The following is a 14,907-nucleotide window of genomic DNA, read 5'->3' as shown; positions in this document are numbered from 1 at the left end:
TCAGCAGCAGCATCAATAATTATTTTATTTATTTACATTCCAAATGTTATTTCACTCCACTCCCAGTCCCCCTTTGCAGATTTCAGTTTATATTATTAATAACCATCCCTCGTCGTTTCACCACATTTCTGTGAAATGCTTCACTAAGAGGTCTACAAGTTGGATGGGAACAGGAGGCCTCTATCCCTTTAAGGCCTGATTGAGGGATTGCCTTTAAATCTGTGGCAGCTCAGGGTAAAGCTGCTTCCTTTTAACCTATTAGATTGGGTGCAGGCCAGGTTCCTGGAATGGGCCTCTTCTCCTCGGTTACTTTAGCCTGTCTGAGAACTGCTGTGTACTTCCCACCAGTGGGGAGTGGGAAGGGCATGCTGCCTTGTCCCACTTGCTTTTTCTGTTTGTTTTCATGCCAAGAAGCCTAGTCAGGAGACTCGCTTTGGCCCAGAAGATTCTCCCACAGGAAGTAAGATAGGGTCTGCCAGTCGGCGTTTCTTTTTATTTCTTGCCCCGTCTTTGGTATTTGTTAAACCAGGATGTGGAAGAGGTCAGACTGATGTTCTTTGGACTTGGTTAGGAATCTGCTGAAAAGCACCAAGCTTTGCAAGATGGCCCTTCTCACAATTCTTAGAATTCTTTTGTGGGGAGTGGTGCTTTTTATGGAACAGAGGGTCCAAATGGCAAAGCCAGGGTGGCCCTCCACCGCCCTCCTTGCTGACGACCCTACATTGCCCTCAATTTTGGATCTGGCCAAAGAAGCCCCTGGCAAGGAGATGAAGCAATGGCCCCAAGGCTATCCCCTGAGGTACATGCTCAAGTTATACCATCGTTCGGCTGACCCGCATGGCCATCCAAGGGAGAACCGCACGATTGGAGCGAAAATGGTGAGGCTGGTAAAGCCGTCGGCCAACACAGTAAGGCCTCCCAGAGGTGAGTTTTTACACCCCCATACAACCCTATAGGGGAGAAAAGGGGGGAGATGTGTAGATGGAAAGGAGTTTTGGTGTGTTGTTTTCGATTAGTGAGCAGACTGGTTGGTCAAGCATGGTTTTCAAAGGGTTGTAAGATTTCAAAGTTGGTCCCAAGCCAATTTCTGGTTCAAGCCACACCATGAGAGAAAAAAAATGCCTGAGGTCCTACTGAGCAATATTTTCCCGGCCACAGGGCAGCTAAGTACTGTATTTTACAAATTGTTATACCTCTTAAACTAATTAAGAAATACCCAGCTGCATTCTTGTGGAGGTCTATTTATGGGGGTGGGTGCTCTTTGAAGACAAAGACTGAGTGCTACTGAGCTAGGAAAACTCGTGTGGCCTCAGACAGGACAGAAACAAGCAATCATCTGAAGGTTCATGCATGACCCTATCACCCCCTATTACTGTATTTCATCCTAATGACAGGCACTACCATTTGCTGTCATGGGGTAATCATCAGCTTAATTTTAAAGATAAGAAAAAGGTACAGTGAAATTAAAAGTAACTTGCAAGTATTCTGCAGACAGTGGCTGGCTGAGATGAGAGATTTAAACTCTAGACTCTCATTCTGAATGCACTATATGCCACCACCCTTGTATCAACCACTTTTTCAATTTGGTTCATGGCACATCTTTGGGATTTTGGTTCCACAGTCCCACGTGTATTTAGTTAGCCACATCATGCTCTATTCTGAGTATCTGAACTAGATATTCTCCCCAGACTCCTATAGTACAGAGCTCTCTAGCGAATACAGACAGCCATCAGCTTCAATGAGTTCTTGGCAACTTGATGAGCTCAGTGTGGGGCTTTCACTGCTCTGCAAGCTACTAACAAACAGGATTCACTTTCTTTCCAAATAAAATAACCAATATTTTCCTAACTATGCCTTACTATTAACTTTATGTGCATCAGGCACTGAAAAATGACTTTGCAAATATCAGTTTTAATACCACTATGAGAGGAGGTTGGTGGTATAATCATTTATAGGAGAAGAAACGGAAGCTTTAATGCTGCCCAGTAGTAATTGACAGACACAGATATCAAACAGACTCTGAAACAACAATATCTGTAGTCTTAATTACCACACCATGATAAATCCTCAGTAATAGATTTTAATTGAGCACAAGTTTCTGCCTTTGGGTTTGGTATATAGAGGCAAATAACTGCTTCTCTAGCCTCTAGGAGTTCCTAGTATTGAATAATGGATAAACAATCACATAATGATGTTAAAATATGATGAGTGCTTTGAAGAATAACTCACTGCCCAGAATGAGGGAGACCAAAATTTTAGGAGGCCTCAATGTGAAGGCAATATCCGAGATGGTACTTGGGAAAGCAGTAAGCAGAGTGTGCATATAGGTAATGGTAATGAGGCACACTATTTAGAGAGAACACGGCTTGGTGGTGGAGATTCACTCGGCAAATTGCATTCAACTACTAAATGCTGTGCATAAAAGATGTGACTAAGACAAACACAGCACCTGCTCTCAGCACACGTGTTCTTATGTGGGAGATAAATAAGAAAAGCCCTAAATAATTGCAAATCGTGGCAAGTGAAATGTCTCATAATAGTGGATGCTAAAATTGTCTCCTTCTGGAGGGGCAGCAGGAAGAAAAAAACAGTGTTGAAGAAGTGTTCTAGCTGAGGAAACTAGAGAGAATCTGATTGAGATAGGAGGAACAGGAAAAGGCCTGGAGGGTGGGAAACAAGCTTATTCCACTTGAAGGGCAAGATTAGCAGGGTTGGAGCCTTGTGGGAAATGACCAGAACTGAGAGGCAGGGGCTCAACAGGCCTTGAGAAAGGACCTGGGTTCATTCCTAATTGCAGCAGAAAGCTGCACAAATCAAACACTGCTGATGTGAGGTTTATAAAGAAGATGGGTAGGACTGCAAGTATCCTGGGCTGACTGTGGGACAAGTGGCATCTAGGGTCTGTAGACAGATCCAGAAGTAGATGTCAAGTTCAGTCCCACTGGATGTATGAGTCATCTCTTCCCTTGAAAAGTTCTCCACAGACCCTTCCTGGCTCAGGTTCTCAGCAACTCCACCCTGCCTCAGGAAACATGTGATGTCAGGGTCTGAAAAGAAAGGGCAGTTCTTTGGCAGACATCCTGCTAGAGGTTTGGGTGGGGTTCCTTTGCAGGGTGGGGCAGGTGTATGGGTGGGCCTCTTGGAAAACTGTACCCGGGAATGTGGGATTACTTGAGGGAACCACTATAAGGAGTAGCTTGGGTCTCCATCCTGAGAATGGAGGCTAGTGCTACAAACTTGAGGGTGTGTTAGGCAGAAGTTGGAATGGGGACTTCTAAAAATATTTTTGAACACCAAGACATTAAAGAGCTTCTTTGTTGAAAATGACTGTCCTCTTGAAGAATTTCAGGCTTACAAATTCAGTGGAACAAGAAAGTTAGGTGAATAATTCATGGATACACTAAAATGTTCCAAAACAAGAGAAGGCTTTCCCTGTGCTGTCTGGTTTTTCTAGTCTACTCTTAACCTGTTCCAGAAAAAGGAGACGTTCAAAGCTCTGTAGACAGAGCCTTAGATAAGTATTTATCTGTTTACTTATTTATTTTTGGAAATATATTTTTTCCATAGAAAGTATTCTGGTCATGGTTTGGCTACAGAGTGCCAGTACTACCATTCGGATTAAAGCTTTTCAACCTAGGTTGCAGGCAGTTTGTGTCAGGTTTCTTAATAACTAGAAATATTCATGTAATCAAGGTTCTTATTGAAGTGATAATCCAGAGGCATGATAGTAAAAAGAATGAGCCAAACCTGAAGGAACAGGAGAGATTGAGCCGAAGGGCAAATGGCCAAAGAAGGAAAAGATCCAGAAGCAGTTCTTGAAGTTGGGGCAAGGTAGAGATGTAGAGATGGTAAAACTGTTTAGTGGCAGCCGTAGCACCCAAGGCTAGATTCCCGCTCACCTCCAGCCCAAAGCTACATCTGTATAATGATGTCACATGAGAAGCCTTTCTTAATATTTGTTCTGATAGTTCTTAGTCGGTCGCTTTTTAAAGTCAACTGGTAATATAATTGGTTTCCCATATATACAGTAGACAAACAAAATAATTCTATATTTGAGTTTTCAGTGTTAATAGTCCAAAAGTAAGATGGATTTATGTTTAATACCAACAGATTTGGGTTTAAATCATAGCAGGTGCTGGCTGCATGCATGCTTTTGTAGTACAGGGGATAGAATCCAGGACTTTGGTCATGCTAAGCTTCAGCCCCATCTTTCCCCAAATGTCCTTTGATGATTTCTGTAAGCCTCGATGCCATTATCTACAAAATAGTGATAATTACTATCTCAGAAGACTGTTTAATATTAAAGAATCTCTGTATTGCTAGAGGGTACATTAGTAAGTGCTCAATAAATGATAAAATGCATTATATCATGAGCTAATTTTAGGGCTAATTGCAACTCTCAGTTTACATTCAGAGGTTTTCTAAGGGATGTTCAGTTAAGACACTAATGGTCTGCCCTGTTCTTTCACATTTGTGCAGGTTCCTGGCATGTACAGACCCTGGACTTTCCTCTAGCATCAAACCAGGTAGCATACGAACTAATCAGAGCCACTGTGGTTTACCGCCATCAACTTCATCTAGTTAATTACCATCTCTCCTGCCATGTGGAAACTTGGGTTCCTAAATGCCGGACCAAGCACTTACCTTCTTCTAAATCGGGTTCCTCAAAGCCTTCTCCCATGTCTAAAGCCTGGACAGAGATAGATATTACACATTGTATTCAGCAGAAGCTCTGGAATCGCAAGGGACGGAGTGTTCTTCGCCTCCGCTTCATGTGTCAGCAGCAAAAAGGCAATGAGACTCGTGAGTTCCGGTGGCATGGCATGACATCCTTGGATGTTGCCTTCTTGCTACTCTATTTCAATGACACCGATGACAGAGTTCAGGGTAAACTTCTTGCAAGAGGCCAAGAGGAGTTAACTGATAGGGAATCTTCTTTTCTCATGCGGAGTGTCCGGCAAGCATGCAGCATTGAATCTGATGCCTCTTGTCCTTCTCAGGAACATGATGGGTCTGTAAATAACCAGTGTTCCCTCCATCCTTACAAGGTCAGCTTCCACCAACTAGGCTGGGATCACTGGATCATTGCTCCTCGTCTCTATACCCCAAATTACTGTAAAGGAATCTGTACTCGGGTATTACCCTATGGTCTCAATTCACCCAACCATGCCATCATTCAGAGCCTTGTCAATGAACTAGTGAATCACAGTGTACCTCAGCCTTCCTGTGTCCCTTATAATTTTCTTCCTATGAGCATCCTCCTGATTGAGACCAACGGGAGTATCTTGTACAAGGAGTATGAGGGTATGATTGCCCAGTCCTGTACATGTAGATAATAGTGAAGTTGTTGCTATCTCAGGTTTCCCAAGAAGCTATAGATGTTTAAAGAAAACTGTGTTAAAGCTGGCAGTGATCTACCCAACCTACAGATTCTGTTCCTTATCTTTAAAAAATATATTGTGCTTATGCTTAAAATATAAGAGCCCTTTGTACTCTATAAACAAAATGCTAGGATCCCATCTTAATATTTTTTAAAAGTAATTTAAAATACCATGAAATGGTTATCTTAAGCATTGTTTAAATCTCTCACCCCATTTTTGAGCTCCTCAGCTTGTAAAAATGTTTCTGGTGCTGGTATCCTAGCATGGATCAGTAGAACTTAACTAGCCCCCAATACTGAGATAAGATGCTTTCTGGAGATACATTATTACATCATTTTTATTGTGACTTTGGGAAAAAAAATCAAGAAAATACTGGTCCATGGTAGAAGAACATATGGAGTCCTGGAGGTGACTTCATTCTGGGCTCACTTGATTGATGTGTCCAGTTGGGCTCTTCTGGGCTTAGGTCTCTGGGAGACAACCTTGCTGTTTGGGAGGAAGTATAGAGCTCTTTCTTGAACTAAATTATGTTCACAGGATGATTTCTTGTTTTTTTCCCTGTTTTTTTTGTTTTGGATTATTATTATTATTATTATTTTGTGCTGAGAATAAGCAAGTGTTCTACCACTGTGCTGTATCCCCAGCCCAGTTTATCTTCTCTATAATTCTATACTATATTTAAGTGTTGGGACAATATTGCAAATGAATGATGCTTTTTTTTTTGTTAAAGATCTTGAATGCTTTGGAGATTAGGAGAGAGTGAAAAGAAAGAATTTATATCTTTTATTCTCTATGGCTATAATCTAGAGCTCTACTTTAATCCCTGAGGGATGGGGCCAGAGGCTCCTCTGAGTTCTGTCTCAGACAGCACTACTAATAAACAGCTCTTACTAAGGTACTAGTTAAAGAAGCCCAGCATGTCTCAGTACCTGCCTAGCTATTGACTAGTTTTATCACATTCTCTCTGGGATGGAACCTGATTTAGGGCATGGGCATGTGCTCATCATTGTTCATTCCTATCTGTTCCTTACATTTCCCATACATTAACTCAGTTATTTCTTTCTCAACAGTTGATGCTCACAGGACTGAATATATGTGGATCTATTCCTTAGCATCATTTTGCTCACATATCTACTTAGAAATCAATTCAGGCTTTACTGTTCTTCTCTTCAGTATTCTCATGACAACCAGTTTCAAGTCGCTGTCTCTCCTCCCATCTCAAAGCACAGCATGGTTTCCCTTAAAATGCTCTAGTATTACTGTCTTCACTGAGAAAAGATGGAGCTCCCTTTGAACGCTTTACTTGGCTCATTGTCTTCTGAATAGCCAGAACTGAAAACCTAGGAAGTCCTTTGATGAATACAAAAAGTTGACTTTTTTGTGTGTGTGAGACATGGAATACCCCCCTATTTATATATTTGTATGTTTATGTATTTTCTTAATCTTAAAGAATAAATTTTCATTTATGTGTGCTTTGCATATAAAGTTAGTAATTTCAAAACTGTACAAATTATAAGAGATGATGAAAGCTATGTTATGTAAGGCAGTTTGGGGAATTGTGATAGGTTATAAGTTAAAGTGGGAGAAAAAACTGGGGTTCCTATTTAGCATTTTCTTCAGCATTCCTTGGATAGGCAAAAGTACATAACAAACTTGAAGATGGACTTTGTCTACAGAAATACATCCAAAGTTTAAACCCCTGGTTCTTGAGCTTTTCAGAAAAAGCATTATCTTCTACCCTTATGACTTCTGGATACCTGTGACACTTCATGGAGAATTCCCTATTTAATAAGCTCCGAGCTGTCAAAATAGCTGGCAGGACGATGTTAGGTGTCAATTGTATGAATTTCTTTTTTAAAAAAAGTTTCAGTTTAGCACCTTTTCTTCAAGTCTAAAGTAAAAGACATTTCTCTTAAACCTTTCTCTGAGAAAAACAGAAAGGATCATGAGAAAGGTGTATGGATACAGGATCTGCTTGCCCAGGTAAGAGGCAAGGAAACGTTACTTACTTGGGGAAGAAAGGGAGAGAGAAAAGTCCACCTTCCTCCCCAGAATCACGCAATAGGCTGTATCATCATCTAAAGTATGGTTGGAAGAAGAATGGGCTTGAACTTGCTTCTGACTCTGGGATTTTGATGTATTTATTTACCTTTTCTTCCTTTCTTTTCTCTTTTTTCTCTTTTTTTTCTCCCTTTTTCTCCCTTTTTCTCCCTTTTTCTCCCTTTTTCTCCCTTTTTCTCCCTTTTTCTCCCTTTTTCTCCCCCTTTCTCCCCCTTTCTCCCCCTTTCTCCCCCTTTCTCCTTTCTCTTCCCTCCCCCCTCCCCCTCCCCCCTCCCCCTCCCCCCTCCCCCTCCCCCCTCCCCCTCCCCCCTCCCCCCTCTCTCTCCCCCTCCCCCCTCCCCCCTCTCCCCCCTCTCCTTTCAACAGATTGTCAGGAGGCAGAGTCAGGCACGGCTCTATGAGTTTGAGGCAAGACTGGTTCGTTGAGCTAGTTCCAAGACAGCCAAGGCAAGGACAAAGAAAACCTGTCTCCAGTAAAATAAAACAAAACCTAACACAATAAAATATATAAAGGATAAAAGATAAAAAGTATTACATCGAAGTTGGACAAGATAAGCCAACAAAAGAGAAAAGCCCAAGAGGGCACAAGAATCAGAGACCCACTCTGTACACTTCAGAGCGCCATTAAAATGTTAAAGTGGAAGCCATAATATATACTGAGGACCTGGTGCAGACCCATGCAGGCCCTATACTTGCCCTTTCAGTCTCTGAATTCATATGAGCGTCATAGAAGAGCTTTGTTTTCTTGGTATCCTCCATCCCCTTTGGCTCTTTTTTTTTAATTGGATTTTTATTTATTTACATTTCAAATGTTATCCCCTTTCCTGATTTTTGCCCCAGAACCCCCCTATCCAATCCCCTCTCCTCCTGATTCTTTTGGTCCTTTCTCTAATTCCTCCCCTGGGGACCCCATGATCAGTGGATAGCTGTGAGCATCCTTCTCTGTATATGTCAGGCTCTGGTAGAGCCTCTCAGGAGACAGCTATATCAGGCTCCTTTCAGCATGCACTTGTCATCCACAACAGTGTCTGAGTTTGGTGACTATATGGGATGGATCTCCAGGTGGGGCAGTCTGTGGGTGGCCTTTTCTTCAGTCTCTGCACCACACTACACATTGTCTCCCCTTTGGTTCTTTAATACCTTTTCTGACTCCTCTGTGGTTTCCAAAGCTCTGAAGGGAGAGAATTAATGGAAATATGCCATTTAGGGCTGGATATTCTGAGTTCTCTCTTACTCTCTCTGTCATGGCTGGCTTTGGGTCTGTATATCTGTTTTCATCTGCTGTGATGATAGCAGAACAAGAAACACATCTATGAGTAAGGCAGAATATGCTTAGGAATCAATATGTCACTATGTGGTGGTAGTGGGTGGGTTGTTAGTTATTTGTTTACTTTTTTAGACCAACAGTATTTTGTTTTATCCTAGGTCACTGGGCTATCTAGTCTCAAGTTTATGGTAACCCAAGCAGTGTTGGTATGGGTTCTATCTCATGGAGTGGGCCTTAAGACAATTCAGATGTTGGTTGGTTACTTCCACAAGTTTTATTCCATCATTGCCCTAGCATATCTTGCAGGCAGAACACGATTATACATCAAAGAATACAGGAATAAATAGCTAAAGTTAAGGAGCATTTAAGTGGTAGTATGGAAACCTAAAGTAGAACTCCCCAAAATATATAAACATATGAAGGTAAACTAAATGAAATTACCAAATAATGGTGGAGACAGATTAAAGGGTTCATGGCTGGCTTGATGTTTACTTTTTGGTAGCCGGCAGAGTATCATCCTGTACCAAAGACACCAGAAAGTAGGGAAGAAGGCTTTATGAAGGCACCAGCTTGGCCTTTCCATGTTCAGTGGTCTGTGTTGGTGGTGTCCTCAGCAATAGGACCTTGATTTCAGTTCACAGAGAAGAAGCTATTGTCTTGGCAACAGCATGGGTAGTTTGGAGGTTCCCACGGGACCCTTTTGGCTAACAATCTATTGGATATAACCCAATCTCGGTACTGGAAGCTTCATTTGGTGACAATAGGTGTCCACTTGAGACTCTCTCCCCTAATATTTGATAATTTCATTTAGATTGTTTTCATATATTTACATATTTTAGGAAGCTTCTATTTTATTATTAGGTTTCCATACTACCACCCAAATGTTCCTTAATTTTAGCTATTTAATCCTGTATTCTATCCCTCAATCCTCTCTTCTTTCCCCCTCCCCATTTGATCTCTTATTCTAGCACCCCTTTGTTCATCCATCCATTGTTATCTATTCTGTTTCTCTTTCTTTGCAAGACCTATTGTTCTATATTTCTTATTGACTTCTGTTCCCTCCAGTCTCTTACTCTATGTTTCTACAGATTGTAGCTTGATTATCATTAACAGCTAATATCCACATATAAGTAATTACATGTTATATTTCTGAGTATAGGTTAGCTCACTCAGGATGATCTTTTCTAGTTCTATTTTCCTGAAAAATTCATGATTTAATTTTTAATGGCTGAGTAATCCTCTATTGTGTAAATGTACTACATTTTCCTTATCCATTCTTCTGTTGAAGGACATCTATCTGGGTTGTTGCCCATTGCTGACTATTATGACTAAAACAGCAATGCATGAGGTTTAACAAGTGTCTCAGGAGTAGGATGAGGCAATTTTGGGGTAGATGCCCGAGAGTGATACACACAGATCTTGAGGTAGATGAATCCCCATCTTCCTGAGGAACTGCCACACTGATTTCCAAGTTTGCACTGTACAAGTTTGCACTGCCAACAGCAATTGATGAGTGTTCCCCTTTGCTCCACATCCTCAGCAGCATGAGCTGTCACTTGTTTTATAGATCTTAGCCATTCTGATGAAATCCCAAAGTGGTTTTGAGTTGCATTTCCCTGATGCCTAAGTATATTGAACAATTCTGTACATGTTTCTCAGCACTTTGAGTTTCTTCTTTGTAAAACTACTTAGGTCTATACCCCATTTTAAAATTGGATTATTTGTTTTTTTTTTTTGATATCTAGTTGTTAGTTCTTTATATATTTTGGATCCTAGCCCTCTACACCTTGTGTAGTTGATAAAATCTTTCCCCATTCTGTATACCGCTGCTTGATCTGAATGACTGTGTGCTTTTCCACGTAAAAACTTTTTGGTTTCATGAGGTTCCATTTATTGTTGATCTTAGAGCCTGTGCTAATGGTGTTCTGTTCAGAAAGTTGTCTCCTGTACCAATGTGTTCAAGGCTTATCCCCACCTTTTCTATGAGATTTATTATACCTATTATTTTCTTAAAAGATTTTAAAGATTTATTTATTTTATGTATATGAGTGTTCTATCTGCATGTACATGCAAGAAGAGAGCATCAGATCCCTTTATAGATGATTATGAGCCACCATGTAGTTGCCAGGAATTGAACTCAGGAACTCTGGAAGAGCAGCCAGTGCTCTTAATCACAGAGCCATCTATCCAGCCTTGAATCTGTTTGTTTGGTTTTGTTGTTGTTGTTGTTGAGATCTTTGTTCCACATGGAGTTGAGCTTTATTCAGGGTGTTTGACCAGCATCATTTGTTGAAGATGCTGTCTTTTTTTTTCTTCTTCTTTCCATTGTGTGGTTTTGGCTTCTTTGTAAAAAATCAAGTATCCATATGTGTATAGATTTATGTCTGGGTCATCAATTTGATTCTATTGATCAACATGATTGGTTTTATATCAATACCTTATTTTTATTGCCATAGCTCTGTAGTACAACTTGAAATTGGGGATGGGAATACCTACAGCATTTCTTTTATTTTTCAGGATTGTTTTAGATATCCTGGCTTTGTGTATGTGTTTTCTTTTTCTTTTTTTAAAGATTTATTTATTTTATATATATGAGTACACTGTAGCTGACTTTAGACATACCAGAAGATGGCATTAGATTCCATTATAGATGGCTGTGAGCCACCATGTGGTTGCTGGGAATTGAACTCAGGACCTCTGGAAGAGTAGACAGTGCTCTTAACCGCTGAGCCATCTTTCCTGCCCCATGTGTGTTTTCATATGAAGCTGAACACTTTCCTTTATAAAAAATATCAGGTTAAAACAAATGCATGGATTTAGATTCACTTCTATTCCATTAATCAACTAGCTCTTTACTATAGTTTTGTGGTACAAATTGGAATCATGGATGTGATACCTTCAAGAGTTCTTTTACTGTTCAGGATTGTTTTAACTATCCTGGGGTTTTTGTCTTTTTCCATATGAAGTTGAAGACTGTCCTCTCAAGATCTCTAAAGAATTGTATTGGTATTGTGATGGGAATTGCCTTGAATCTGTGGATTGCTTTCCATAGGATGAACATTTTTTACTATGTGAATCCAACTGATTCATGAGCTGGAGAGTTCTCTCCATCCTCTGATTTCTTTCTTTACTGTCTTAAAGATTTATCATATAAATTTTTCATTTACTTGGTTGGTGTTACCCCATGATATTTTTATTATTTGAGGCTACTGTGAAAGGTGTTTTCCTAATCTCTTTCTCGGTCCATTTGTTATTTGTATATACCCTGAGGTGATATCTATTCTTGATGTTAAGGCATGTTTCTTGGATGCAACAGAAGGATGGATCCTGTTTTCTCATCCATTCCATTAGTCTGTGTCTTTTTACTGGAAAATTGAGATCACTGATATTGAGAGGTAACAAAAGCTGTTGATTCAAGTTATTTTAGTGTTGTTGTTGTTGGTGGTGGTGGTGATGATGATGGTAGTGGTGGTTTTGTGTGTGTGTGTGTGTGTGTGTGTGTGTGTATGGGTGTATGAAGGCAAAATTCTAGAGAGAAAAGAATAATTGCAAAAGATGGGAGCAATATGGGGGCCATTAATACCTATTACATAAGGGGAGTTTTAGGGCAATGAAACTTCTATATGATGCTATAATAGTTGGTACATGCAATCATGCAATATATATGTCACACTCCATAGAAGGAGGATTAAATAAGCCCTAATGTAAACCACTGTGGTGGTCTGAATATGCTTTGCCCAAGTAGTGGCACTACTGGGGGTTGTGGCCTTGTTGGAGTAGGTGTGACTAGGTGTGGCCCTGTTGGAGGAAATGTGACACTGTGGGCATGGGCTTTAAGAGACCCTCCTTATAGCTATGTGGGAGCCAGTCTTCCACTAGTGGCCTTCAGATAAAGACAGAACTCTCAGCTTGTCCTGTACCATGCCTGCCTGGATGCTGCCATGCTCCCTCCTTGATGATAATGGACTGAATCTTTGAACCTATAAGCCAGCCCCTAATGTTGTCCTTATCAGAGTTGACTTGGTTATGATGTCTTTTCACAGCAATGGAAAGCATAACTAAGACAACCACCTACCTTAATAAAGTATCATCTACTATAACAAATGTACTATTCAAAAGCCATATGTTAACAGGGGAAAATTGAGGGATTGAATGAAGGGAAGAGCTATATTAAAATCTTGGAAACAAATGACACATAAAACAATTTTAAATTCATACACACACACACACACACACACACACACACACACACACACACACGTAGTCTCCCCTCCCTCATCTGAGGTTAACAATTCTCCTTTAAAAGCTACACAGTACTCAGAACTGTACATACTAATTCGTGATCATACAAATACAATATAAATATCACTTAGTACAAAAAACTACTACAGGAAAAGGTCCAGCTTAACCATTTCTAAGTTTCCTGTAAAATAAACCCAGTTTGACAGAGGTTAATATCTATTTACAGCTAAAAACCAAAAATATCTAAGGCTCTGCCTCCCATCCCCAAAAGATACCAAGAGCCACAGGTGTGGGTCGTGATAGCACCCACAAAAAAAAATCGAGTCAATGTCCACCCAAGCCAAGGTTAAAAGCCCACTCATCTACAGATAAAAAAATCATTTAATCACCTCAGTTAAGCGTTGTCTTATTAAACTTAATTAATAGGGGAGAGAGAGGTTGGAGACCGTACTGTTAGAAGGGCAAGCCCTTCACTGCCTCCCACCCTAAAAAAGCCAATTGGCCTTGTACTACAGAGCCGGTCGTTACCCCCTTCTCCCTGTTTCCCACCTGTCATCCAAAAATGCGGAGGAATATCTACTCAGTGCTATTCTTAATAAAGTGTATTTCAAATTTGTTCAGTCAAACTTAGCCAGGGTTCCAACGCCCTACTTAAAATTCAACTAGGAAGTTACCTATTCAGCACTAATTAACATTATAAAGTCAGAGCCTACTGCTTAGGGCTTTTCTGTTAGTTGTTTACTAGGATAGAAAGGACAGTCTTAGCCAGATACAGTTAGAAAAGTTAGGGAATCCCACGGAGACAGGTTTTTTCTTTAGCCCCAAGAATTCAGGCAGAACTATTGAGCATAGATAATTTTTTTGCCTCAGGCCAGCCTTTTTTTTTTAATTTTTATTTTTATTAACAACAGGGAGGAGATGTAGTCTCCCCTCCCTCAGCCTGAAACCTGCTTGCTCAGGGCTGGAGCTTCCTGCTCAATCGTTCTGCCATGCCCACTCACTGCTGGACCATGCCGCTTTGCTGTTTGGAGCCACACGTGGTCACCCTGCTACTGGATTCCGAGATTATTTGGCAGGAATCGGGCCCCCTTCCCCTGCTTTATAACTGCACGCAGAACAGTAAAATTGAGCTTTGATCAGAATGCCTGTCTTAGCTGCATCATTTTCTCTCACCACCTAGCCTCTCTTCTTTTCCAGGTTTCCAAAATGCCTTTTCCAGGCTAAAACCCAGGTTGTGATCTACTGGCCAGACACAACACACACACATATATATATACACACATGCACACAAATAAGCCCAGTGAGCAATACATCTCACAAATACACACACACACACACACACACACACACACACACACACACATACCACATACCACACAATGTATATACATATACATACATATACATGATACATAGAGAAACTACTAAGCCTAAATTCCAGGCAGGTTGTCTTGTATGATTCTTGTGCAAGCTTTCCACTGAAGTCTTTGTATTAACTAATACCTGGATCAGCAATTAGACCTGGTTGTGGCTCCACTAGGGTAGACCTTTTCATTTTGTCTACTTGGAGAGGGCTTGGGTCTGTAGAGCCTAGGGACTATTTATGAAGCCTGAGTCCACAAGGGCTAGCTTGGCACTAGGGTGACCCTTGGACCTGAAGCTTCGAGGGTTAACTAGCCTCTAGAAGGGGAACTGAAATTCAAAACTGGGAGGAAAGCTTGAGTTTGGGCCCATGGAGTCTGGATCAGAACCGGGACCTTTATGGATGGACCTAAAATCTCAGTCTGTGGGAGCTGACCTAGAACAAGGACCAATGGAATAGACCTGAACCCTGTATAACACTGGTGTTTATAGTCAGTCTTGTGCCTAGACAATTATGGAGCCTACATCTGTAGGCAATTGTACAAAGCCTGGGATCACAGATGGTAGGCTAGGGTTAATTGCTGTGCATCCTGG

At 40.8% G+C, this 14,907-nt stretch overlaps 1 protein-coding gene across 1 annotated transcript; it reads left to right on the top strand.

Annotated features, from left to right (window-relative positions):
- The first annotated feature begins 241 nt into the window (after positions 1-241).
- On the top strand, positions 242-6,912 carry Bmp15 (bone morphogenetic protein 15). Its single transcript, NM_009757.5, has 2 exons — positions 242-924; positions 4,480-6,912. Exons 1-2 carry the CDS (start codon positions 603-605, stop codon positions 5,334-5,336), a joined length of 1,179 nt encoding a protein of 392 aa, NP_033887.1. The 5' UTR covers positions 242-602; the 3' UTR covers positions 5,337-6,912.
- The last annotated feature ends 7,995 nt before the right edge of the window (positions 6,913-14,907 follow it).

This window comes from Mus musculus, chromosome X (assembly GCF_000001635.26).
Source record: "Mus musculus strain C57BL/6J chromosome X, GRCm38.p6 C57BL/6J".
NCBI classification, from domain to species: domain Eukaryota; kingdom Metazoa; phylum Chordata; class Mammalia; order Rodentia; family Muridae; genus Mus; species Mus musculus.
Note: the sequence above shows the minus strand (reverse complement) of the source record. Positions and strands in the feature narration are given on the sequence as shown.